Below are 26,385 nucleotides of genomic sequence, written 5' to 3' on the forward strand. Positions count from 1 at the left end.
ACTCTCAACAGTAAATTGAGACTCGACTTGATTTCCCCTTGGCAAATTGATCCCCAGGCCGTGAGCTGCCAGTTTCCCATCCCTGCCGTTGCTCTACTCTTATTGTGTCACTGAATGAGATCAACATAATGGAGACATAATAGAGCGGTTGGAGACATTGACTGAGGGGACTGCGCAATGTTGTCAGATTTATGTCATTTTAATTTGGGCTTGTGCATCGTGGTTCAGTTTTTATGGAGACATCACATGAGATTTTTGCACTTCCTACAGCAATGACAAACATATGCCGTGAATGTTGAGTTCCTCAGGTGCTGTCATTATACATTTAAAGAGCCTGTGAAAGGCAGTCTTAATATGTGTGTCAATTATTATGATGACTGTATACTTACTGGTATAGTACACAAATACAGATCATTGGTATAAATGTAGGCTACCGTACTGTACATCTATGGCATATACAGGCCAACTACTGTACGTGTGACAAGTAAAAACCATTGAGAGACCACGGGAGAACAAAAAGGGAATGGAAACATGGAAATGGAAAGACTACAATAATATTTGATTGCACAGGAAGAGACCGACTACTGTAAAACATACAATGATCATGCTAGTGTGTCTGCCATGTTTACTGCATCTGAATTTTATTCAAGCTTTCACAGAAGTAATAAGATATATCAATGATATACTGATGTTGACATCTTCAGTACCACTATCCACAATACGAACACGTATTTAACGTATACCTTCTCGAGAAGCTAATATTTTTTGTGTAAAGCAAACAGACCCAGGGAAAGCTAAACAAAAACGTGACAATGATTGCTCAAAGATTAGTGTCAAATGGTACAAAAACTTTAGTTGCTCTGTCGTGTCAGGCTGACAAGTAGTTGTATAATGCAATGATTCTTTCCACTGACAGAGCTGTATATAGTACAGAACACAGCTGTAGATGGTTTACATGTAACCAGAGCCATATGATTATGGAAATATTGATGCGTTGATATATAGCTGTGCCTTTACAATGATCTCTCTCATCATCTAGATCAAATTTCCCATTCTACCAGATTGATACGTACACACACGCATTAAGCGTACGTGCAGAAACACATACAATGTACCCACACCCACACAAATATACATAGACTTGTGTGACCACTACTTCACAAAAACATTTGGTTGAAATTTTGTAAACATACAGACAGGCACGAATGCACACACAGACACACGCACACATACACTCACAACACACATACACAACACACCCAGTTTTCAAATCTAAACTTTTTATGCTGAAGAGACCAAAACATTATTCTACTTGAAATTAAGAGCTAAGCTATTAAGTGGGTAACCTTTGTCTAACACCAGATCAGGATTTGAACTAAAGCTGTCTAAACTTTCTCTTTATTGTTGCTGGTTTGTTTTGTAGCGGATTCCCTTCAAACCAAAAAATTTATTAAAAAAAATGTTTTCCTTCAAAACCACACATTTGTTCCAGTGCCTTTCTTTTGTTTCATCATAAAATATAATTAAAATAAAGAATCTTAATACTGTTCATTTTCTTTATATCACTTACAACAACATCTCCTTAGAAATATCTACTTGCTACCGTTCACAAAACATGAGTCAACAATGAAAAGCACATCAGGGATTCTAATGGATTGAAGAGATCCTTGATCATTGTGAAGCCTCCATCTTGAAATGCTCATATTCATATTCAGTGTCTTCCACTGTTCAGCCACTGGGATCTCCATCTGCCAACTCCAAGATAAACTTGGAAGCGGTGAAATGAAACATGTTGACCCTACTGCAAGGCTTACAGTGGAACCCTCTACAGTGCACATTCCCCCTCTTCTCTCCAAGTTTGATAAGTCCAAGTCTTGTTACTCATTTATTGCAGCAATCCTCCAGTTCTCTTACAGCATCTTCTAGAATGCATAGCAGCATTAATCCTTTTCTTCATCAGTTTGATATTGTCACCTCTGTCCACTGACTGTCTCTTAATAATGGCCAATGCAGGTGGGTGTTGCCTAGTTTTTGTCCCTCCTTGTCCCCACCAAGTCCCAGCGTGAGTAAGGCCTAGGCTACAGTGCTAGGGGTAAGGCTGGGCGCGGTGGTGGCCTGGTTTTGGCCCTTTTTCCTCCTGCCGCCTCCCTTGCCACCCTCTCTGCTTCCTTTCCCTCCCTCTTTGCCACCCTCTCTGCTTCCTTCTTTTCCTCCCTCTTTGCCCCCCTTCGTGCCACCCTCTTTGCCCCCCTTCGTGCCACCCTCTTTGCCACCCTCTTTGCCACCCTCTTTGCCCTCGTGGCCATGGCCTCGGACGTTTTCTTTGTCTTGCCTCCTCTGCGGGTCTCGTCGCTCGCCCTTATTCTTATTCCCATCTGGATAGAGAGAGGAAAATAACAGATTGAAATGCATTATTACACGACTACGACACCAAAATAACAGGGTAGTTGGGCTCAGCTTTTATAAACAGGGCTTTAACGGCTTTGGTGTGTGTTTTAAGTACAGTAGAGTCAGAATGAGCTTGGTAGACCTTGACATTAGCCCATTAGCCCATATTCACAACATGTTCCTCAGTGGCATTGTGTGGATACCCCGGTTTCTAGCTTCCTAACAGGCCCTTTTAATACTGGCTAATTGTCGCTAAGCCCCAGACATGCAGCTCAGGATCCAGAGCCTTTCATAAATGCCACCATGATGCAACACAGTGCTGTATTTGGCTGACAGGAAACACACAGCAGTGCCATAACGACAGGCCGCAAAACAGTAATCAAGCCTTTGTGAGGAGTGTGGCCGCGACTCCGAGCCGGACACGTCTTAACACTCGCAGAGACAACGGCTGATGGAACATAATAGTTCATGTAAACAGTTGGGGACCGGTTGAGGTGGGCTCCTATCTCAATGTCTGCCTTCCCTCTCCACTCTACCTCCCCCCGCACTCTTGTCTTTCCCCTCCTCTTCCTTTCACTCTCGCTGTAGGCTGTTGTCTGGATTTCCACCTGTCACACAGTTGAAGTGCATAATTGCTCCCTAAATACAAACATCCATTAAGAGTAGCTTTCCAGGAACTCGGGATGGAAAAACCGTTCAGGAGAGGATAAAACAGAGGAATGAAAGTAAATCAACACTGTTGAAGTGGAGTGCACGAGTCCTTCATGTCCTGTACATACAGCTATAGATTGTTCAACATGCGAGCACTCATTGACATCCTCTTGACATTGTTGATGTAAATTGCGCTATGCCACTAAACCACTAAGCCACAATGAGGTTAACACGTCGGAGCTCTAATGACAGCGTGTGTGCGTGTGTTTCTGTGTGTGTGCGCGTGTGGCTTGCTTGTGTGTTCACGCAGGCACGGGTGTGAACAACCTTTCACGCACATAAACGGGAATGGATGTTTGCGTCAGGTGTCAGACAATGGTTGTTTATACTGGGCTGATGAGTGCTCCCACTATGAGAGGAAACTGGGAAGTTAGGCTGAGGAATGTTTGCTATGAACTTGATGTTCCCTAGAAACAGAGACTCAAAACACTCACTAAGGGGGCTGGAGAGCATTCGCCAAAGCTAACTGTTTGACAACAGGAGGCTCATGGAGCATTCTTGTTCGTTTGCTTTAATAATATAATGTAATATTTAACCAATAAGGCCCGGAGGGGGTGTGTTATAAAGCCAATATACCAAGGCTAAGGGCAGTTCTTATGCACAACATAACGCGGAGTGCCCTGATTACAGCCCTTAGCCGTAGTATATCGGCGATATACCATAAACCCTTATTGCTATTATAAACTGGTTATCAACATAATTTTAGCAGTAAAAATACATGTTTTGTCATACCCGTGGTATACGGTCTGATATACCATGGCAGTCAGCCAATCAGCAATTAGGGCTTGCACCACCCAGTTTATAATTAAGCAATAAGGCACATGGGTGCGTGGTATATGGCCAATATACTGTACCATGACTAAGGGCTGTTCTTATGCACAACGCAATACGTCAAGCCCTGAATGCTGATTGGCTGACAGCCATTGGTATATCAGAACGTATACCACGGGTATGACAAAACAGTTATTTTTACTGCTCTAATTACGTTGGTAACCAGTTTATAATAGCAATATGGCGCCTCGGGGGTTTGTGATATATGGCCAATATACCACGGCTAAGGGTTGTGTCAGCGATGCGTCGTGCCTAAGAACAGCCCTTAGCCGTGGTATATTGGCCATATACAACACCTCCTCGTGTATTATTGCTTAATTATATAACTGTTGTAATAGGCCTACGCCTATTTCCTCCATTCTGCACCACGTGCTCTTTTTAGCTTGTTTTATAAGTAATTTATTTGTGATTTGAGTGTATTTGAAAGTACGCAAAGACAAAAAGCCTTGTTATTACTCAAATTTGCTCCATAGACATGTATCTCAGTATAAACCAATGAAAATACCTATTTGGCAGTAAACCTGCAAACATTTAAGTATTTAATGGCGCATATTTTGAATAAAGAGACCCCTGAAACTAAATGAGTTTCAATAAGCATTCCTATCATTTATTTAACGTGGACCTGGCAGGAGCACAGGTGTGCAGTATCTTTCCCTTTGTTTGGTAGAAAACAGGCAGAGGCAGACCCAATACAGTAGTCCACTAACTAGAAGTAGTTGATGTAACTTTTCTTGAGACACGAGGGGCCAAAGTCATTAAAGCATCTGTCACTGTAGGGCCCTATTGGCCAGTTGGCTCCTGACATTGGGGGCTGTGTCACATTTCTTAGGGGAGTGTTGACAAGACTTGATTACTAGCTTTGTAAAGTATTTATGTGTTGCCTGCCTTGAGTAAATAAACAATTTCTGGGGGATTAATTTCTTCCACTAATGAAAACAAAATGGAGGCTATTTGCATTTGGAAGACATTTGTTTCTGTTTAGAGTAATGTGCTTTAGTCAGTGAACCTGGGGAGTTACAGTAAGGGCCATTTGTTGAGTGTGCACAGCAGGACCTGGGCTGATTCTCTCACTGTGTAAGGACTTAATTAGTCCCTTGACAAGCCCGCTAATGGACCGAGGGGGACTCCATCAATTTATGACAGCCATGATTGCAGCTCCACTCCATCCAAGCTAAACAACTGTGGCCTGACAAAGGCAATCACGCATTTAGCAAATTCTGTTTTCATGCGGGCCCATTTGTAAAAAGCTACAGGAAGAAAAAGGGGAGAGCTTGGCCAAATCGACACAAAGCGTGAGATCTGCAGACCAGTAAATCACTTGTGTTATACAAGCACTGCCCCCTGTGTTTTTTTACAGCGGCCCGTCGGCCAAGTCTTGCAGATGGATTCGCGGCCTCGCTAATTTAGCACATGGCAAGTTTTTTTAAGCACATGAAAAAGGGCTTAGACAAGGTCATGATAACCATCGCCTATGAGTTAATTCACATGAGAAGAAAATGTATTTGTTATGTGCCTTGACAGGAGATCCTTACTCATTTTCACAACAGTGTATTCTGAGACCAGAATAAGGAAAATACGTTGAAGCTAATGGCAATCATCTCTCGAAGTCAAACTGTCCACATTTCACAACTGGAGTCACATCATACGTCTCAATCTCCTTCAAGATACGGGTGTCTCCTGAGTCCTGACACACTACACTCTGTCATTCCAACACGGCATCCCGTTCCCTCATTTTCCCTCCTTTCACAACACCGCTCGCTAAGTTTAGAAATTTGGCATTCGGCACTACACATTTATGGAGCAGTTTATAATATTTCACCGTTAATTATTCTTCTCAATCCGTGGTGGAAATTCTTTCCAGAATGCAGGCGTCATGCAGTGTAAATTTGCCTCTCATTTATCAAAGAGTGCTGTCCTGGTCCTGTCCAGTGTGAAGCAAGTCCACTCCTCCCTGAAGAATTACAAGCAAGAGCTCATATATATCCTCCCTCGAAGGATTTCTTCATCTAATGTTGTATAATGCTGTTTCTGTGTGCATTTTTACATATTCCATCTGTTACATATTGCATAACTGACATGATTCTTCATTGATTCTTTACAGCGGGTAAACTGACGCTTGTTGAAAGCTCTTACTCAAAATAGTAGCAGCCCTGAAATCCAATAAGTGTACCACCCGCTCATAAAGTTTGGGAATATTGCTTGTTTACTGCACACTAAGTCCTTGTAAAGAAATGGAAGCTTCCAACTTTGATTCAACATGTACATTAATTAGCTGCCAAATAAAAGATTCACATGGATTAAAACCAGGAATTACAGTGAGAAAAGTAGGAGATAGAAGCAGTGGCCAAATGGGCCCACCGTTGTCAGCCATACAAAACAACTCCTTTCACTTCAAATAAACATTAAGAAATCGACTCCAAACCTTTCTCTACCTTTTTATTGGGTCGATCACAAAGCTAAGCATCCCAGCCATGATGGTCAATAAAGTTTTGACTGGTCCATTTTATTTTATAAGGCAGAGTTCATTAAAACTTACTGACCCGGCCTTCCAAGTGGCGCAGCGGTCTAAGGCACTGCATTGCAGAGCTAGAGGCGTCACTACAGACCCAGGTTCCTTCCCTGGCTGTGCCACAACCGGCCGTGGCTGGGAGTCCCACAGGACGGCACACAATTAGCCCAGCGTCGTCCGTGTTGGGGAAGGGTTTAGCCAGGGGGGCTTTACTTGGCTCATCACGTTCTAGCGACTCCTGGTGGCGGGCCGGGTGTCTGCAGGCTGACCCCCATCGCCAGTTGAACGGTGTTTCCTCCGACACATTGGTGCGGCTAGCTTCCAGGCTAACCTGGTGGGTGTTTAGGAGCGAGGTTAGGCGGGTCATGTTTCAGAGGACGCATGACCACTTCGGCTCTCCCGAGCCCATTGAGTAGTTGCAGCGATTAGACAAGATCGAAATTGGGGAGAAAAAGGGGGGTAAAATACAAAAATAATAAAATAAAAACCCTTACTGACCAAAGGAGAGGCTTTTTGGTTTCTCAACTACTTGAATAAACTCCATCTTATAATATCAATTACTACTAGAAAAATGTTATGGACCAAAGAACAACAACGGAGTAGTACTAATTACAGCATGATTAAGCTGTTCTCAAATTGAGTGTTACCGGGCAGATTGCTAGCTTAACAACATTAGCCAGCTCTGAAACACGACGGCATATGAATGATAAAAGCTAGAGCAAACATGTCAGAGCCGTGTAAAACTCACGCCTCGCAGAGCTTCAAAACAAACAGTCCAACTCCAGCTCTTATCGTCATCCAACACTGCAGTGCACTGCATGGCACCCTCCCATCTGTCTTGCCTGTTTGGCTCTTTTGGAATGTTTGTTTACATGGTTCCCAGTCAGAGACTCCGTGTCCTTACTGAACAAACACTTTTGAGGTGCCAGGTCATGGTCATACAGGTGGTTGGTGTTGTGTATTGCCTTGGACATTTATAATATTGATGAGAAAAAAAAAACTTATTTAGTGCAGGGAGTTTATGACTTCATCAGAAAAGGTGCTAATCACAATATTATTGACTCTGTGGTTGTGTTGAACTGCTGTTTTGTCATCTTTCATCTACTGTCTCATTCCTGTCTTTTAACCATCCATATATTCATTATCTGTTTCACTCTATTTCCTCTCGTTGCCACTCTCCTAATGTAGGTATGTGTTAGTCCTCACCTTCTTTTCCACATGGTGCCTTCGGCACTGTGCACTTCTGTCTCTCAGTCTGTGGAGCACAGGGCCGGGGGGAGGACGCAGAGACCGTGTCAGGGCTGGGGGCCAGAAGAAGCTCTTGCACTCTGGTCTGTGTGCCTTTTTTAAAGCCACACGTCTTGTTCTTCTTCATACAGGGACCCCATGGGCTCCATTCGCCCAGTTCACATTCTACAGATGGGATAGAAAAGAGGACAGAAGTTAAATACAGTTTTAGATGCACACACATAGAACACACATGCAACAAGCCCAAATTGAAACCCAATAAGCCTTAGATCTCAACAGTTCTTACATGTTCACAGTGAGAAAGTAATGCAGAGGAACTTATCCAGCCCAAATCAGACATCACTCATTTGGCCTTGTCAAGCGCAAAGCCTCTATGTTACCAAGTCCGTTTATCTAAAGACCTCAACTGTTTTACCCCTAGTGACATGCTGTTGAGCTTAAGTCATGACTATCTGTCAAGAGCTGGTTTCCATCGTGGGGAAAATGTTAACCTTTTTCTGGGAAAATATTTGGACTTTTTTGTTAAAGGTTGGGGGGTGGGAGGGGGTGAAGCAAGCAAACTTGATACTGCCAAAAACAATAACAGGGAAATTAGAGAATATATAAAAGAGAGGCTGATATGAGCACTTTTGTAAGGTAAGGGAGCAGGGGCAATGCCAGAATGTCAACCTGGGGGTTGAGAGCTCCTCTCTGAGGGGTCAAGTGGCCTGGAGCAGCCAGCTAGCACTAGACTTGCAGAGTAATGCCATTAGTGCTCTATTTGCTTACTTGTGACAGAAATAATTTTAAAAGAAATCAATAAAATCATCCTGCAGGCCTCCCTCCGAAGTTCAGCTGGCTCGCTGGTGATTGAGAAACAGCAGAAAGAGAAAGAAGAAAAAAGGAACAGAGGAGGAAGAGAGCTCAACAGAACACAGCTTCTCCACGTCACTGAAGTCTTGAACTGAACTCTCATATGGCAGGCGATATTCATCCAACAGGCTGATAGCTGAAGGGTATTTAGTATACCATGTGTGATGGGTTAGGGTGAACGGGGTATGTTATGGGATCAAATATGCAGCCCACACCTGAGAAACATTTAAGACTTTGTGACAGGCTCTCACCACAAAAACTCATCATACTTAACTTCATATGCTTAATACTCAATGTATGGGTAGTGTGGGACTTACAGTAATATTATCTTATTCAAAAGCTAACATGTGTCAAAAGGCTATATGCCCTTAAACTCATTGTTCATAATCCAGTTCAGTGTCAGCTGTGAGTGAAGCTGTGGCAGGGGGTGAAAGGAAGAGAGGTCAGAGGTGAGAGGTCACTCACCTACGCACTCCATGGTCCCGTTGGTGGTGCTGAGGCCTTCAGGGCAGCTGGGGTAACATCGCCCTCTGTGTGAATATAAGCCCTCCTTACATTTTGTGCAAAAATTGCGATTGAAACACTCCTCACAATTCTCTATTTTACATTCTGAAAGGAAAAGGGGAGAAAAAAATATGAGTCAAAGAGAGGAGAGAATGAGAAAATCAAATCACACTTAGTTTAGTTCATATTCATTGTGTTAACATAGTATACACGTACACTTTGCATTAACTGACAGCATAACACGTCACTGTTCATCGTTCTGGCTTCAAGCTTCTGCATTAATACAGAATAATACAGTATTACAATACAAAAACAGCAAAGTATGTTTAAAAAATTTGAAGCCTTTCTACTGCACTTAGGGATCCTCTTCTCCTCGGGGGAGGACAAGAATGTAGGCTGATTTGTATTTCCTATGAGAGATTTATTAGTGATAAAACAATGGGGAGAGACTCTTCGGGGGGATTTTGCATGAATAACACCCATGTCTTAAAAGCATGTGCATACCACGGCTATATTTTTTGGAAAGCGGGTGGCCGAGTATGGGCCAAGAGTAGAGAGGACGTCAGCGGATTTCCACGCATCTTTGCCTCGTTAAAAACACAGCTTCTCCAGTCAAACAAACAACTACTTTAAATTGAGGGTAATTATGGGTGCAGGAGAATGAAAAACAGACACCTTAGAGGACTACCAAGAGCCCCCCCTTTCTCATCCCAACCCTTCTACTAGCCCCCCTTTTTCATTACCATCATTATCTTATTCTGAAATAATAACATTTTCTCTGCCAAAACCAGAGTGTAGAAACAGAGGCACGCTAAGCGAAGGTCACAGATGTAATCCTTACATCTCTGGGTTGGAATATCTGTGAATATCCAGTCACAAAACCCTAGACACCTTTCCCATAAACAACAAAAATAAAGAATGTCTAGTCGGCTGGAGTCTTGCCAGGAGTTCAAAACAAGCCAAAGGGAAGAATCCTCGTTGGGATTTTAATGCCCTAACCTCAATTATTACTATAAGCTCTTGACAGCTAAATTTGACGTTACTGATGTTTGGAGCAAATACTTTAACAAATGTAGCCCTAATGTAAAATACATGTGGCTAACAAGACATCTTGGGGATTTCGATATGTCCGAAATTGAAGCGGCTGACTGGATAATAACAGCAGGTTAGCCACGGAGAGGCTTGAGGAGGAGGTTGAGGAGACTAACCAGCATGCACAGCGTCCTTTCAGGATGCAGTGGACAACATTGAAACAATAACGGCTAAGGTTAAGTTAATTTCAAGTGACAGTAAAACATGAACAAAAATGTGGGGATTAGAGTGAGCCAGAACTTTTGTTGTTTTTATCCAAATTGGACTATTTTCCAAAACCTTCTTCCTGAGTACCTAGCAGACAGACATGCTCTGAGGTTATGGCCCTGTGTTTATGTTCACATATTGTACATGTACAAAGTTTGTCAAGCTATTTCAAATACATATCTTGAAGCACATTATGCTCAATGTTGCACTATATTACACAGTTGCGCTAAGGCTAATAAGTTCAGATGGATCCTCATTATGTATCTTGTAATGTGATTTCAGGTAGCTACATGTGTACACAACGCTATGTGGGGTAATAACTCTTGTTTCATTGAACAGGCCCCTATATCGGTCCATGTTGCTGGTATGAGGAGCATCACACATACCAGCCCTCCTTATTCCAACCTGAAACTTCTTCTGCTGATTGACAGTAAGCTTCTCTGCTGCGAAGGCATCTGGACAGTTACAACTCGTCCAGGAGGAGCTGTGTAAATCTGTATGCTATCTCACCTTCCTCTCAATGTAAGGGCTATAAAATACCAGGGTTAAAGAGTAGGGAAACACTGTTTAAAAGAAAGCAATAAGTGCTTCTTATGCCTCAGTATGTACAGTACCAGTCAAAAGTTTGGACACACCTACTCATTCCAGGGTTTTTCTTTATTTTTACTATTTTCTACATTGTAGAATACTAGTGAAGACATCAATACTATGAAATAACACATATGGAATCATATAGTAACCAAAAAAGTGTTAAACAAATCAAAATATATTTTATATTTGAGATTCTTCAGTGTAGCCAACCTTTGTCTTGATGACAGCTTTGCACACTCTTGGCATTCTCTCAACCAGCTTCACCTGGAATGCTTTCCCAACAGTCTTGAAGAAGTTCCCACATATGCTGAGCACTTGTCATCTGCTTTTCCTTCACTCTGTGGTCCAACTCATCCCAAACCATCTCAATTGGGTTGAGGTCGGCTGATTGTGGAGGCCAGGTCATCTGATGCAGCACTCCATCACTCTCCTTCTTGGTCAAATAGCCCTTACACAGCCTGGAGAAGTGTTGGGTCATTGTCCTGTTGAAACCCAAATGATAGTCCCACTAAGCGCAAACCAGATGGGATTGCGTATCGCTGCAGAATGCTGTGGTAGCAATACTGGTTAAGTGAGCTGTGAATTCTAAATAAATCACAGACAGTGTCACCAGCAAAGCACCCCCACACCATCACACCTCCTCCTCCATGCTTCACAGAGGGAACCACACATGCAGTGATCATCCGTTCACCTACTCTGCGTCTCACAAAGACACGGCGGTTGTAACCAAAAATCTTACATTTGGACTCATCAGACCAAAGGACAGATTTCCACCAGTCTAATGTCCATTGCTCGTGTTTCTTGGCCCAAGCAAGTCTCTTCTTCTTATTGGTGTCCATTAGCAGTGGTTTCTTTGAAGCAATTCGACCATGAAGGCCTGATCCATGCAGTCTCCTCTGAACAGTTGATGTTCAGATGTGTCTGTTACTTGAACTCTGTGAAGCATTTATTTGGGCTGCAATTTCTGAGGCTGGTAACTCTAATGAACTTAACCTCTGCAGCAGAGGTAACTCTGGGTCTTCCTTTCCTGTGGCGATCCTCATGAGAGCCAGTTAGATCATAGGGCTTGATGGTTTTTGCGACTGTACTTGAAGAAACTTTCAAAGTTCTGGAAATGTTCTGGATTGACTGACCTTCATATCTTAAAGTAATGATGGACTGTCATTTCTCGTTGCTTATTTGAGCTGTTCTTGCCATAATATGGACTTGGTCTTTTACCAAATAGGGCTATCTTCTGTATACCACCCCTACCTTGTCACAACACAACTGATTGGCTCAAATGCATTAAGAAGGAAAGAAATTCCACAAATTAACTTTTAACAAGGCACACCTGTTAATTGAAATGCATTCCTGGTGACTACCTCATGAAGCTGGTTAAGAGAATGCCAAAAGTGTGCAAAGCTATCATCAAGACAAAAGTTGGCTAATTTGAAGAATCTCAAATATAAAATATATTCTGATTTGTTTAACTCTTTTTTGGTTACAACATGATTGCATGTGTGTTATTTCATAGTGTTGATGTCTTCACTATTATTCTACAATGTAGAAAATACAAATAAATAAAGGAAAAGCCTGGAATGAGTAGGTGTGTCCAAACTTTTGACTGGAGAACCACAAGACACTGCTGTTTGTTTCGAGACTACTAGTAAATCTTGGTAATGTTCTTTTTTAAAAATGTTTTGCAACAGAAAACTAAAAGGAGTGTTTCTTATTTGTCCAGGTATTCCCTCCCATTTTCAGTCAGATTTCTTCAGTTTGGTGACAAATGTGACATGATTCTGTTTTCAAAGACATGTACATTTTACATTTACATTTTACCTTATGACTGATGGAGAAAAACTAAAGGGAAATACCCCTGAACCATTTCAGTTCCATATTTGTGTTGCATCATGAGTTCAGCTTTTAGGAAGTTTGTTTGTAATAGAAAAAAACGAAACATTACAGACATCTGGTATTAAATGATGTTGCAACAACCTATCTAACAAAACAACAACTTACATACACCAAACAGCCTGCGTGTTCTTCCTGTAACAAAATATAATGACTACAAGCTGCCTTGCGCTCTAATTGCCTATCATCATACGCACTTTCCTCAAAAATAAGAAGTTGATATCATTTACTATTGGAGAGGCAAGTTTAGTTGTATGATTCACAAGGGAACTTGCAAAATGAATAACTCAGTTGTGTCCAGAAAATATAAATGGACTTTAAAAACATGGATGTTTTGATACATAAATGGTAAAACTCAACGGATATGGACTGTGAACTGGCATGAACCCCTGGCTCGCGAGACAAATATAAAAAATAAAAAAACATAGACATCCTTGAAAAAACAAACAGCAGTGCATTAGAAATGTTTTTGTTTTGAGTTTCTTCCATTCCTGTTTTCCACCCACAAGTAAGAGAAAACAGACCACGAGCCGGGCTCTTGGCACTCCCGGTTCAGAAAAAGGTGTTTGTGCCACCAGAACCAACATGGAGGAGTTTTGTAAACATTACACATGTACACATGTATACCAACCCTATTTCACCCCACACCCCTTAAAGGAGGGCTGGACCTACTTATTCGTTCTCGTTTTTTTTTTGCTCGCTCATTAAGAAATGCAGCTGCCATGACTGAAGCCAAATGAGAGTTGTCTTATGGGTGTGGTATAATGTGGGTGTGTATTCGCATGTGGGAAGCGTTAGTACACTTACTCTGCCAAAACAGTACACAGTTACAGTCACTCACTCTTCTAGATGACTTGAAACAGTCTAACCAGGTCTTGTGTCTGGAATTAGGCAAGGCTAGCTAGTGCTAGTCAACTTCTTTGGCCAATTAGTTTCAGCTGGCTGGTGTGCGTGACTGGATAGCCTATGTCACGGGCTAGTTAGGGATCATCAATAAACTACACAATGTAAATGGAAATATTTTCATGTTTTAGTTCTCATTAAATGCTTTCAATATTTGTATATGAATTTCTACAATTTATAGTCAGTTTAAGGGTTTTTAAGTCATTGACATTTGGAGCTATTGAAATGTTGAAATATTGTCCCATGTATATTGTGTAATTTACTGATAGGGATATCCAAAGTCAAACCACATTTACCATGGGAATTACACCTTAATTCCATGGCTTACATTTTTTCTCTAATCATCTCGCAAATCTCTGTATTGGACGAGATTGACTTTATGATTACACTTTGTAGTCAATTTTGACAATAGAAGGTCATTTTTTGATTCAGTTGGTCTTTAAAGGTAGACTCAGCAAAATGACGTTACCACGTGCAGCAGCACAGATATTGAGATGAGCGAGAGGCAGGACTTCGCTCTCACACAGTCACACACAGTATCTGCACATGTGCACGGTTTCTCTTCACGCTGTTTACAGCATGGTAGCCAGGGCACCAAAACAGCGGAGGTTGAGCCTCACGATTCAACGCTTTTAGTTGTCGTGGAAATTGACCCACTTTGCTGTTTACTTTCTGTATCTGTCATACCGCTGAGTCTATCTTTAAACTGTCTGAATATTACCGCAACAGAACAATAACTTTCCTGCCATGTCTCATCTCCAGCTTGACAGATACTATTTGCTGGTCTTTATGAGTGTGTTGTTGTGTTGCATGTCATTGCTGTGGCTGTGGTCATGTGGTGAAGACAGCAGTTCAAAGTGGAAATTACACCTCACTTACCACTGGACCACATTCGTGCCCATTGTGTGTTTACCATTATGGTGACACATTGTGATGATATGAATGTTGTACTCGGGAATATCTTGAACATCATTGGATGTGGTTTCTTTTGTCCAACACCAAAAAATGTCAATACAAATATAGGAAACCTTCTTACTGGGGCTTTCCTGGTCAGTTCACATCATAGCCACGAAAAACGTGTCGCCCTATTTATGACACAACGCATTTAAAAAACGAACAATGAAGTCCAAGAATCCAAACTCACGGATGCATCTGTTGGTATCGGGAGTCCGCATGCCGAAGTATCCCTGTGGGCACGAGGCGAGGCACACGCCTATCTGGCGGATGTCGTTGCGCTCCAGGAGAATGAAGAGTTTGGGCTTACATTTTATACAGCCATTGTATTCGGAACATCGCTCACAGCCATTTGAGCAAGATGGTGGCCCCTCAGTGCTAACTGTGGAAATATATGGGGAAAGAGAGAAAGAGAGGGAGAAAGAGAACAGTCATTAAAAACCAGCATATAAGGTCCAGTTACCACAAAGTGAATAAGTATTTATCTGTTGGAGACATACACTACATTCAACACTGGCAATATCAGTGAGGACATGGCCCTTGTCTATTTTTGCACCACATAGCCATAAACCTGGCAGTTGTTCATGTTTCAGATAATCTAACCAGGGGCCATGCCAAACATCTTTGTTTGAACAGTTTTCTCACTGTTTACTTGAAACTGCTTGCCGGAGATCCTAAACAGATTTTAGTTGGAGAAGCCCGAGTGTTTCGGACTGACATCCTGCGATGATCGATTCCACATCATGCCATGACATCACACAGCAGGGGCCCCCCTGGGGTCAACGAAAAGTGACTCAGCCATCGCGATCTCGCCAATTACACGAGCGTGCCGGCCAAAAAGGGAAATGCACACAAATGCGTTAAGTCTCTTCCCAACACTTCTATACAGAGCTTAACGTATTTTGGTGATTTAACCATCCGCCCATGAAGCTGAATATAACAATCTAAGAATTGTACTAAGCCACAAAACTCTGTCTCAAAGCACCCCATCTCCATTTGGCTCTCATCCACATATAATCCCATGATCATACTTCATATCTTCATTTCCCTATTCCCTCATCTTCCAAAAAGGCTAGAACTCGGAGACTCTGCTCTGCTGCTGCCAGTAGTTTAAATGATTGCTCAGAAAGCGTGTCAATATGCACATCCTGTTTCTAGGGGCCATTTGGTGCCAAAATGGCGGTCATCACGGTTGATTTACAGGCCTATGTGATATCAGCGTCTAAATATATACACACTGACACTGCAATCAATCTGCCATCCCTGTCTCCCAGAGATATGTTGGGATGGTAAAAGCTTTAAAAAAATTCTCCCCGCAAATCAATTGCGCCATGGCTGAGTCATGGTGACCTTGCATGGGGATGCAGCCAAAGTAGCTGTCACACAGCCAGACTCTTAACACATTAATAATGATAAAAGAAATAATCACACTGTGCAATAGTTAACCAGAGGTGAGGGGGTGTAAGGTGTTTTCGGACAGTATGCTGGGACAGTTTCTGACCCTGCTGCTAGAGGTCATGTACTAGAGTGTGAGCAGCCATATTACTCCTCTGGATGAGGTGTTGTCGAACCAGGAAAGACCGGCACAGAACATACAGAGATGATGTGATGAAAATATGTTCTGTAAATCCAATGCAGATATGTCAATTTCTCATTTGTAATCTATGAACAGCTTCAGTCCTAACATATAAAGCCTGTTGCGCATGGCAAAGTTGGAGCACCCGTTTCCCTGAACCTAACTCCAACAAGATGAATTACACTAAATCATACACTTCAACAACATGATTATCTACCTGCCAGCCAACAGCAGTGGGTAACATAGTCTGTGGGTTAAACCAACTGAAGGTTCCATGCCGTGTCAATCTCACTTTGTGTCTCAGTCTCTATAGAGGGCGTTCTAGTATATTTTAAATAACCCAGAAAATAAACTTGAAAAATCACTTCAAAATTCAGGGGGAACACTGTTCACCAAGGATAAACCTCTTAAATGATCATTTTCACATGATTCATAGGTCATTGCTATCTCGCCTTTTTTACGGTACTGTAAAACACACTTTGCTCATCAGAAATATGTATTTATTGTGCAATTGAAAAGACATAACAATTCTAACAAGACCCATCTGATAAGCCTTTCCTCTGGACATCTATTGCCATGCCGAAGCCAAGCTTTATTTACCAAACGCCAAGCTCAATAAAATTCTGACCTCTCCTGACTGCTTGGATGTTTTTGTGAGGTGGGGGTGTAGGGGGGGCAAAAGCTGGTATCCTCTAAAAGCTCTTCTGAGGGAAAAGGCATTCTATTAAAAGCAGTGATAATGCCTTGCACTGAGATTCACCCCGCTCTGAGGGCAGACACTGAGGCTGAGAGTAAGCTCTGTATTTGTGGGTGCATGAGGTCAGAAAAGTGTTTATAAAACTGCTTGAAAACCAAACAATGCAACGTGGTCCAACAACCATGAGCTGAAGTGTCAGAGAGTTGTTCCACTCAGTGCCTCAGAGGCAGACATGGAGAGAACAGTGGTGCTGAAGCTCTAGCTGTAAAACCCAGGGTGAATCCGCCTAAGTCCTGACTATAAACATTCTTAATACCCATAAAAGCTCAACATAAATCAAGAGAGGCGTAATCATAAAAAGAGGAAGAAAAGAGGGTCATTCAAAGATAGCTGAGGCTACCATAATCCATCTTGGTAAAACAAAATAATGAGGATGAAGAAAAATAAACAACATGTAATCTTTACGGCCTTTAAATGTTTATAAGAAATGTACCACTGTGGCTCTCAGTGGCTGCATGGAAACCAGAGAAAGAGAGAGAGTGAAAGAGAGGAAGGGATTTGAGGATTTGGTAACTCACTCCGTTTCTGCCTCCGTCCCTTTGAGAGCTTGAGGCCGCTGTCGCTGTGACCCATGGATCCGAGAAAGACCATCGCCAGAGTCACCAGTCCCAGCTGCATAGTCCCTGGTGCTGACCGGCCACGCGGGGTCCCCCCTGCAGGCAGACGGATAAGGCGGGGGGCCCCTTCCACTCTGTGACAGGTGGATCACTCTGCCGCCGCTGCTGCTGTTGCTGCTCCTCCCTGCTGCTTCCCTCCTTCCGCTGCTGTTGTCCGCTGGGTCTCTCTCTCTCACTCGCTCACTGTCTCTCTCTCTCTATGGGCTGCTGTGTCCGCAACTCCCTTCAGCGGAGGATTATGCTGCTGCGGCTGCAAATCCAAACATGCCCGGTGCAAAAACCATAACGGTGGTGTGGGGGGGGGGGGAGGTCGGTTGACGATGTAATGGAGGAGCGATGCGTGGAGTATGAGAGGAGAGGAGAGGTGAAAAAGGAGGAGAGGAGAGTGTGGCACTCCTGTCGGTTCAACCCATGAATACTCGGCGGGGCTAGCAGGGGAGCAGGCAGCCTGTTTGAGGATCACCAAGGAGCGTTTGGTGTGAATGAGCGCCCGAGCCCAGGAGCATGTGTCTTATTAAAGATGCTCTGAGGAGGCGTGGGGGGAGGGACAGGAGTGGGGCTGCTAAAAAAAGCTGGAGACTCCTACACGTGACAACGCATCTGACAGTGCCAGGACCTGCTACACAGACAGACAGACAGACAGACAGACAGACAGACAGACAGACAGACAGACAGACAGACAGACAGACAGACAGACAGACAGACAGACAGACAGACAGACAGACAGACAGACAGACAGACAGACAGACAGACAGACAGACAGACAGACAGACAGACAGACAGACAGACAGACAGACAGACAGACAGAGAGGAAAAGGGGAGTTGGGAAGGGGTGTGTGTGATGGGGAGAGAGAAATAATGAGACATGAGCTCTAAAACACCAAACCATTAAGTTAGCATGTCAAGAGAAAATCCACCTCTTGGCCAAGACTGAAACAGATACAAGATTTTGTAACAAGAACGGAAATTATATAAATTCCAACCATGTCAACCAACAGTGAACCAATGATAAGTACTGGAATTCAAAAACAGTAACTTGATTCCTCTGTTCTTTAAACTACTTTGAGGGAAAATGTATTGAAACATTTCCAAAGTACACAGTACTACATCTGATAAGTAAAATACTTGTTTAGGGCAATCAGCGTCCATTTGTCTTTTGACCTGAAATCAAAGCATAAGATTTAAATGGACCGCAGTCATTTCCAAACTTTGAAATCGATGCAGATTAATTCAATGTATTAGCAGCTATGGCACAATGAAACAAAATACCACAAATAGTTTGGGTCGTTTGCTACACTTCCAGTTGCCTTTGGAGAAGAGAGTTGATTTGAAAAATATGTTTGCTCCAATCTTAAAATAAAAGAAAGAAAAAACACATAATAGTCCTACAAACACTTGGAATGAACAAGTGGTGCAGAGATCTTCTCAGATAGTGTCAAGCTATATTTACAGCTCTTGCATACAGAAGACATAAGGCATAGCTTGTCTGGAACAGCGCAAACAGGGTCTCCAACCCCAAGGGTGAAACTGAAATTGTGGCTTGTGAATCATACATGCTTAACACCCCAGCCATCCTACAATCTAAGCTTGATGCCCTCAATCTCACACAAATTATCAATGAACCTACCAGGTACCACCCCAACGCCGTAAACACGGGCACCCTCATAGATATCATCCTAACCAACTTGCCCTCTAAATACACCTCTGCTGTTTTCAACCAAGATCTCAGCGATCACTGCCTCATTGCCTGCACCCGTAATGGGTCAGCAGTCAAACGACCTCCACTCATCACTGTCAAACGCTCCCTGAAACACTTCAGCGAGCAAGCCTTTCTAATTGACCTGGCCCCTGGTATCCTGCAAGGATATTGACCTCATCCCGTCAGTAAAGGATGCCTGGTTATTTTTTTTAAATGCCTTCCTCACCATCTTAAATAAGCATGCCCCATTCAAGAAATGTAGAACCAGGAACAGATATAGCCCTTGGTTCTCTCCAGACCTGACTGCCCTTAACCAACACAAAAACATCCTGTGGCGTTCTGCATTAGCATCGAACAGCTCCCGTGATATGCAGCTTTTCAGGGAAGTTAGTTACCAATATACACAGGCAGTTAGAAAAGCCAAGGCTAGCTTTTTCAAGCAGAAATGTGCTTCCTGCCACACAAACTCGAAAAAGTTCTGGGACACTGTAATGTCCATGGAGAATAAGAGCACCTCCTCCCATCTGCCCACTGCACTGAGGATAGGAAACTCTGTCATCACCGATAAATCCACTATAATTGAGAATTTCAATAATCATTTTTCTACGGCTGGCCATGCTTTCCACCTGGCTACCCCATTCCGGTCAACAGCACTGCACCCCCCACAGCAACTCGCCCAAGCCTTCCCCATTTCTCCTTCTCCCAAATCCAGCCAACTGATGTTCTGAAAGAGCTGCAAAATTTGGACCGCTACAAATCAGCCAGGCTAGACAATCTGGACCCTTTCTTTATAAAATTATCTGCTCGAAATTGTTGCAACCCCTATTACTAGCCTGTTCAACCTCTCTTTCGTGTCGTCTGAGATTCCCAAAGATTGGAAAGCAGCTGTGGTCATCCCCCTCTTCAAAGGGAGGGACACTCTTGACCCAAACTGCTACAGACCTATATCTATCCTACCCTGCCTTTCTAAGGTCTTCAAAAGCCAAGTCAACAAATAGATTACCGACCATTTCGAATCCCACTGCACCTTCTCCGCTATGCAATCTGGTTTCAGAGCTGGTCATGGGTGCACCTCAGCCACGCTCAAGGACCTAAACGATATCTTAACCGCCATCGATAAGAAACAATACTGTGCAGCCATATTCATTGACCTGGCCAAGGCTTTCGACTCTGTCAATCACCACATCCTCATCGGCAGACTCAATAGTCTTGGTTTCTCAAATGATTGCCTCGCCTGGTTCACCAACTACCTCTCTGATAGAGTTCAGTGTGTCAAATCGGAGGGCCTGTTGTTCGGACCTCTGGCAGTCTCTATGGGGCTGCCACAGGGTTAAATTCTTGGGCCGACTCTCTTCTCTGTATACATCAATGATGTCGCTCTTGCTGCTGGTGAGTCTCTGATCCACCTCTACGCAGACAACACCATTCTGTATACTTCTGGCCCTTCTTTGGACACTGTGTTAATAACAACCCTCCAGATGAGCTTCAATGTCATACAACTCTCCTTCCGTGGCCTCCAACTGCTCTTAAATACAAGTAAAACTAAATGCATGCTCTTCAACCGATCGCAGCCTGCACCTGCCCGCCCGTCCAGCATCACTACTCTCGACGGTTCTGACTTAGAATATGTGGACAACTACAAATACCTAGATGTCTGGTTAGACTGTAAACTCTCCTTCCAGACTCACATCAAACATCTCCAATCCAAAGTAAAATCTAGAATTGGCTTCCTATTTTGCAACAAAGCATCCTTCACTCATGCTGCCAAACATACCCTCGTAAAACTGACCATTCTACTGATCCTCGACTTCGGCGATGTCATTTACAAAATAGCCTCCAATACCCTACTCAATAAATTGGATGCAGTCTATCACAGTGCCATCCGTTTTTTCACCAAAGCCCCATATACTACCCACCACTGCGACCTGTACACTCTCATTGGCTGGCCCTCGCTTCATACTCGTCGCCAAACCCACTGGCTCCAGGTCATCTACAAGACCCTGCTAGGTAAAGTCCCCCCTTATCTCAGCTCGCTGGTCATCATAGCAGCACCCACCTGTAGCACGTGCTCCCGCAGGTATATCTCGCTGGTCACCCCCAAAGCCAATTCCTCCTTCGGCCGCCTCTCCTTCCAGTTCTCTGCTGCCAATGACTGGATTGAACTACAAAAATCTCTGAAACTGGAAACACTTATCTCCCTCACTAGCTTTAACCACCAGCTGTCAGAGCAGCTCACAGATTACTGCACCTGTACATAGTCCATCTGTAATTTAGCCCAAACAACTACCTCTTCCCCGACTGTATTTATTTATTTATTTTGCTCCTTTGCACCCCATTATTTCTATTTCTACTTTGCACTTTCTTCCACTGCAAATCTACCATTCCAGTGTTTTACTTGCTATAGTGTATGTACTTCGCCACCATGGCCTTTTTTTGCCTTTACCTCCCTTATCTCACCTCATTTGCTCACATTGTATATAGACTTATTTTTCTACTGTATTATTGACTGTATGTTTGTTTTACTCCATGTGTAACTCTGTGTTGTTGTTTGTGCCGAACTGCTTTGCTTTATCTTGGCCAGGTGTAAGTCGCTCTGGATAAGAGCGTCTGCTAAATGACTTAAATGTAAATGTAAATGTCGCAATTGTAAATGAGAACTTGTTCTCTACTTGCCTACCTGGTTAAATAAAGGTTAAAAAAAAAGAAAATACAGAGTAGGCCTACAAAGACATTTTGGGTGAGTTCTTAAAGAGTAACTGCCCCTAAAAAAAGAACTTCTCATTCAGAAAACAGCCTATGTGGCATAGATATGAGTCAGAAACATTTATTCTACTGTCAAAATGTACTACAAAGTGTAAATAGGATCATTTTGGTCATAGTCAGTCTCGACCAAAACATATATATATATTTTTTTTTTTTTACTTGTGGCTGTGACTGCATCACAATGTAAATGAAAGTTGGATTTGTTTCAATCCTGGTCACATGCCGACAGCTGGCAGCACAATCATCAATTCAAGTGCTCCTAGCTGCATGGTTAACTTTGGATATCCCTATGGGGCTAGTTAGGGACAATATGGTAAATTACAAAATGTACATAGGACAAAATGTTAAAATTCCAATAGCTCCAAATTCCAATGACTTAAAAACCTCAAACCAACTATAAATTGTAGAAATTAATATACAAATAATGAAAGCATTTAATGAAAAAACAAAAAAGGTGTGCAACATGAAAATATTGTCTCATTTACATTGTGTAATTTATTGACGGTCCCTAAATAGACTCAGAGATAAGCTATCCAAAGTCAAACCAATTTTGCCACAGTTCCACACCAGCCCGACTGAAGCTAATTGCCTAAATAAATTTAGCTATCTCTTCCCACCTGCAAACAAACACTAGACATGCACATCAATCCACACCCAAAAAAACAACTTCAGTCATGGCCGCTAGCATTTCCTAATGAACCAAATCTAAAACGAGGCCAAATCAGGAAGTGCAGACACCTTTTAACATTCCAAAAGAACCTATAATGTCCCTACAATACACTATAATGTCCCTAAAACGCACTATAGCGTCCCTGAAGAAAGTTTGAATCAAACCTGCAGGAATCCCAGCTAGATCTTACCATGCTTTTCTTACATTACTGCCACAACCCCGCCAGGCAGTTTAGCTTCCAATTCTGACTCTAATCTCAAGTGGCTGTGCAAAGAATCCAGATAAATAAAAAAACAGAGAGTAATCCAGTGAACTCTGTAATAAACTAAGGAGGACTGGAATGAAATATAACAAAGCATACATCCATGTGGCATTAATGCAACTGGGTCCTGGACTTCCTGACGGGCCACCCCCAGGTGGTGAGGGTAGGAAACAACATCTCCACCCCGCTGATCCTCAACACTGGGGCCCCACAAGGGTGCATTCTCAGCCCTCTCCTGTACTCCCTGTTCACCCATGACTGCGTGGCCATGCACGCCTCCAACTCAATCATCAAGTTTGCAGACGACACTACAGTGGTAGGCTTGATTACAAACAATGACGAGACGGCTTATAGGGAGGAGGTGAGGGCCCTCAGAGTTTGGTGTCAGGAAAATAACCTCACACTTAATGTCAAGAAAACAAAGAAGATGATCGTGGACTTCAGGAAACAGCAGAGAGAGTAGCCCCCTATCCACATCGACGGGACAGTAGTGGAGAAGGTGGAAAGTTTTAAGTTCCTTGACGTACATATCACGGACAAACTGAAATGGTCCACCCACACAGACACCCGCACCTCTTCAACCTTAGGAGGCTGAAGAAATTCGGCTTGTCACCAAAAACACTCACAAACTTTTACAGATGCACAATCGAGAGCATCAAAGCGGGGACCGAGAGACTGAAAAACAGCTTCTATCTCAAGGCCATTAGACTGTTAAACAGCCATCACTAACATTGAGTGGCTGCTGCCAACATACTGACTCATCTCTAGCCACTTTAATAATAAAAATTGGATGTAATACATATATCACGAGTCACTTTAAACAATGCCACTTTATATAATGTTTACATACCCTACATTACTCATCTCATATGTATATACTGTACTCTATACCATCTACTGCATCTTGCCTATGTCGTTCGGCCATGGCTCATCCATATATTTTATGTACATATTCTTATTCATTCCTTTACACTTGTGTGTATAAGGTAGTTGTTGTGAAATTGTTAGATTACTTATTAGACATTACTGCACGGTCGGAACTAGAAGCACAAGCATTTCGCTACACTCACATTAACATCTGCTAACATCTGCTGTGACAAAAACAATTTGATTTGATTTGAACTACACGGCAGAACATTAATCCAGATTGATAGCCAGTGTGGCTGAGATCAACCAGACAGCCCCTCCCCAGTGAGCCCATTTGTGTAAAAATGTCTTGCTATTGTAAAACAATATTAATGTGAGCAGGGACAGTATTTAATTACGGGGTCTCGTCCATCATGATGAATAAGAGTGTCTCTCCGAGGGGAGTCTCTGAGATTAAGGGCTGCTGACTGGGTCCCTCTGTTGCGGCGAGTTAGTATGTGAAGAAGTCACATACACGCAGACAAACACACACATTCATGCTATACACACACACACATCACAACTGCTGCTACCTGACCCTTATTATGATTGCAATATACTGCACAATTTAAACACTTGCTCCCCAAAACACGTGTAAATATTGGACTATAAATTGTGCCCTCCTGTATTATACTTATGCTAAAATATGTATTATATTCTACTGAGCCATTTACTTTATGTTCATATTCTTATATTGTATTAGTTCTTATTGTTGTTGCATTGTTGAGAAGGAACCTGTAAGTAAGCATTTCGTTGGACGGCGTATACCATGTGTATCCTGTACATACGACTAATAAAACTTGAAACTTGAAACACACACACACACCACACAGTAAAGAAGCTGAAACAGAACAACAACAAGCACACACACTAACACACCACAGCAGCACGCAGTATGTAGGCAGGTGCACATACTGTGGTCCACATGCATACAGACAAACAGTTTGACACTCTAAATACTCCTTTAGGCAGACTGCCTTGCCAAACCATGTCAAAGATCTCAGTTAACCAGCTTAAGGATTTAAAACATTTTTAAATGATCTCCAAAAACACCTGCACACCCACCTGCACCCCAGCTTTCGCCGCTGCTTCTGCCCGGGTTTATTTGCCTTTTGAGGTGAATAATAGACACATTTCTTCAACAACTCCCCCTATATTTACCGTCAAGTGCCAAAATAGATAAGGTTTGTTCATTGAGAGGGATGCTTGGAGAGCGAGGGAGACATGCCCTGGACCAGGGGAATGAACAACCTAGAACAACACGTCCAGACCAGGGCTGAGTCATTTAGGAGATGTGTCAGAGACGGTTTCACACCACACTCCGCCTACAACTCTTTACTACCTGCCAATGGAGCCCACTCTGTCCCATCCATCCATATCCAACCTTTATATTACGGCGTGGCGATAAGCCTAGAAGTGGCAACGGACTACTGATATTCAGATAGAGAGAGAAGGGGTGCTAGAGAGGAGAGAGAGAGATAAAGAGAGAGAGTGCAGTGTGTGAGAGAGCGAGAGAGATATGATGGCGAAAGACAAAATGGTTGAAAATACGTCGAGTGATAAGACGGTAAGACAGATCAAGAGCAAGATGGGCACAAAACTCACAACATGACAACATGAGAGTCATCCTTCCACTTGACAGCTGACCTGTCCTCTGGATATGAGGGACATTTCACTGAGCTACTCTGGGGCCACAGTGCCACTTCTTGACAGTTTTCTATGTGCTCTGTCTCGTTTCCCTCATCCATTAAACAGACACAAGCACGGTGTCCCCTTCTTCACTGCCGGCTCCATTCATCTGAATGGAGCTGAACTCCCTCATCAAATAGTCAGGAGATTCAATTGCCCTGCTTTGTAAGTCCTTTTGATGAATCAATTATTAAATCAGGCAGGCTCCAGTGAAAGGGAGCTCCCACCCTCTGGGAATTTGTCGAAACTGAGAAAGTGCCACTACACAGTTCTCAGAGTCAGAAACCTAGCCTACCGAGGAACCTGTCAAAATAACGTAATTTAGATCTCACAGAGGCCTAATTCACTGGCTGATGTGGTAGGAGCAGTACAATAAAATGTGAGCTCAGGAAAGCAGTAATGGAGTGACACTGTATCATACTCTAATGCATCCAGCCAATCAAAAATCTGGACTGTCTGCATACCCTAATGTAAATTAAGTTAATTCAACAACATTCAAGAGACCAAAAGTGCATTCAAATAGTCCTGATTATTAGGGTTAGCCAAAACCAATGTTCTGATTGTGACTCCCAGAACATTGTACATTTTGGGGTCCTAAAATCAGACATGTACTTATGCTCAGTGTTTGACTTGGACTGAATTAGGTTCAGGAACTCAGCAATACTTTAGAGCTAAAAATATTATTCTATAACATTGCAAGAACTCAAGCAATAGAAAATCAGAGGTACCGGTACTAAGTTCTGGTGAGCTCCTGCCTAAATCAAGC

At 42.8% G+C, this 26,385-nt stretch overlaps 1 protein-coding gene across 1 annotated transcript; it reads right to left on the reverse strand.

Moving 5' to 3' along the window:
* Positions 1-617: 617 nt before the first annotated feature.
* On the reverse strand, positions 618-18,296 carry LOC106583005 (R-spondin-1). Its single transcript, XM_014166717.3, has 5 exons — positions 17,532-18,296; positions 14,871-15,062; positions 9,005-9,148; positions 7,646-7,852; positions 618-2,375 (listed from the first exon to the last, which is right to left on the reverse strand). The coding sequence occupies exons 1-5, from the start codon at positions 17,629-17,631 to the stop codon at positions 2,074-2,076; spliced, it is 945 nt and encodes a 314-aa protein (XP_014022192.1). The 5' UTR covers positions 17,632-18,296; the 3' UTR covers positions 618-2,073.
* Positions 18,297-26,385: the final 8,089 nt, after the last annotated feature.

The sequence above is a fragment of the Salmo salar genome, chromosome 02 (assembly GCF_965601325.2).
Source record: "Salmo salar chromosome 02, fSalSal1, whole genome shotgun sequence".
Taxonomy (NCBI): Eukaryota; Metazoa; Chordata; class Actinopteri; order Salmoniformes; family Salmonidae; genus Salmo; species Salmo salar.

What these genes read in the sequence shown, in the direction of transcription:
- LOC106583005 (XM_014166717.3), bottom strand. Translation starts at nt 17,631, where the DNA reads ATGCAGCTGGGACTGGTGACTCTGGCGATGGTCTTTCTCGGATCCATG. An exon ending in CGATACCAACAGATGCATCC is followed by an intron (nt 9,149 to 14,870) that starts GTGAGTTTGGAT and finishes TTTTCCTTTCAG; the next exon opens with AATGTAAAATAGAGAATTGT. An exon ending in CGGGACCATGGAGTGCGTAG is followed by an intron (nt 7,853 to 9,004) that starts GTGAGTGACCTC and finishes TCCCATCTGTAG; the next exon opens with AATGTGAACTGGGCGAATGG.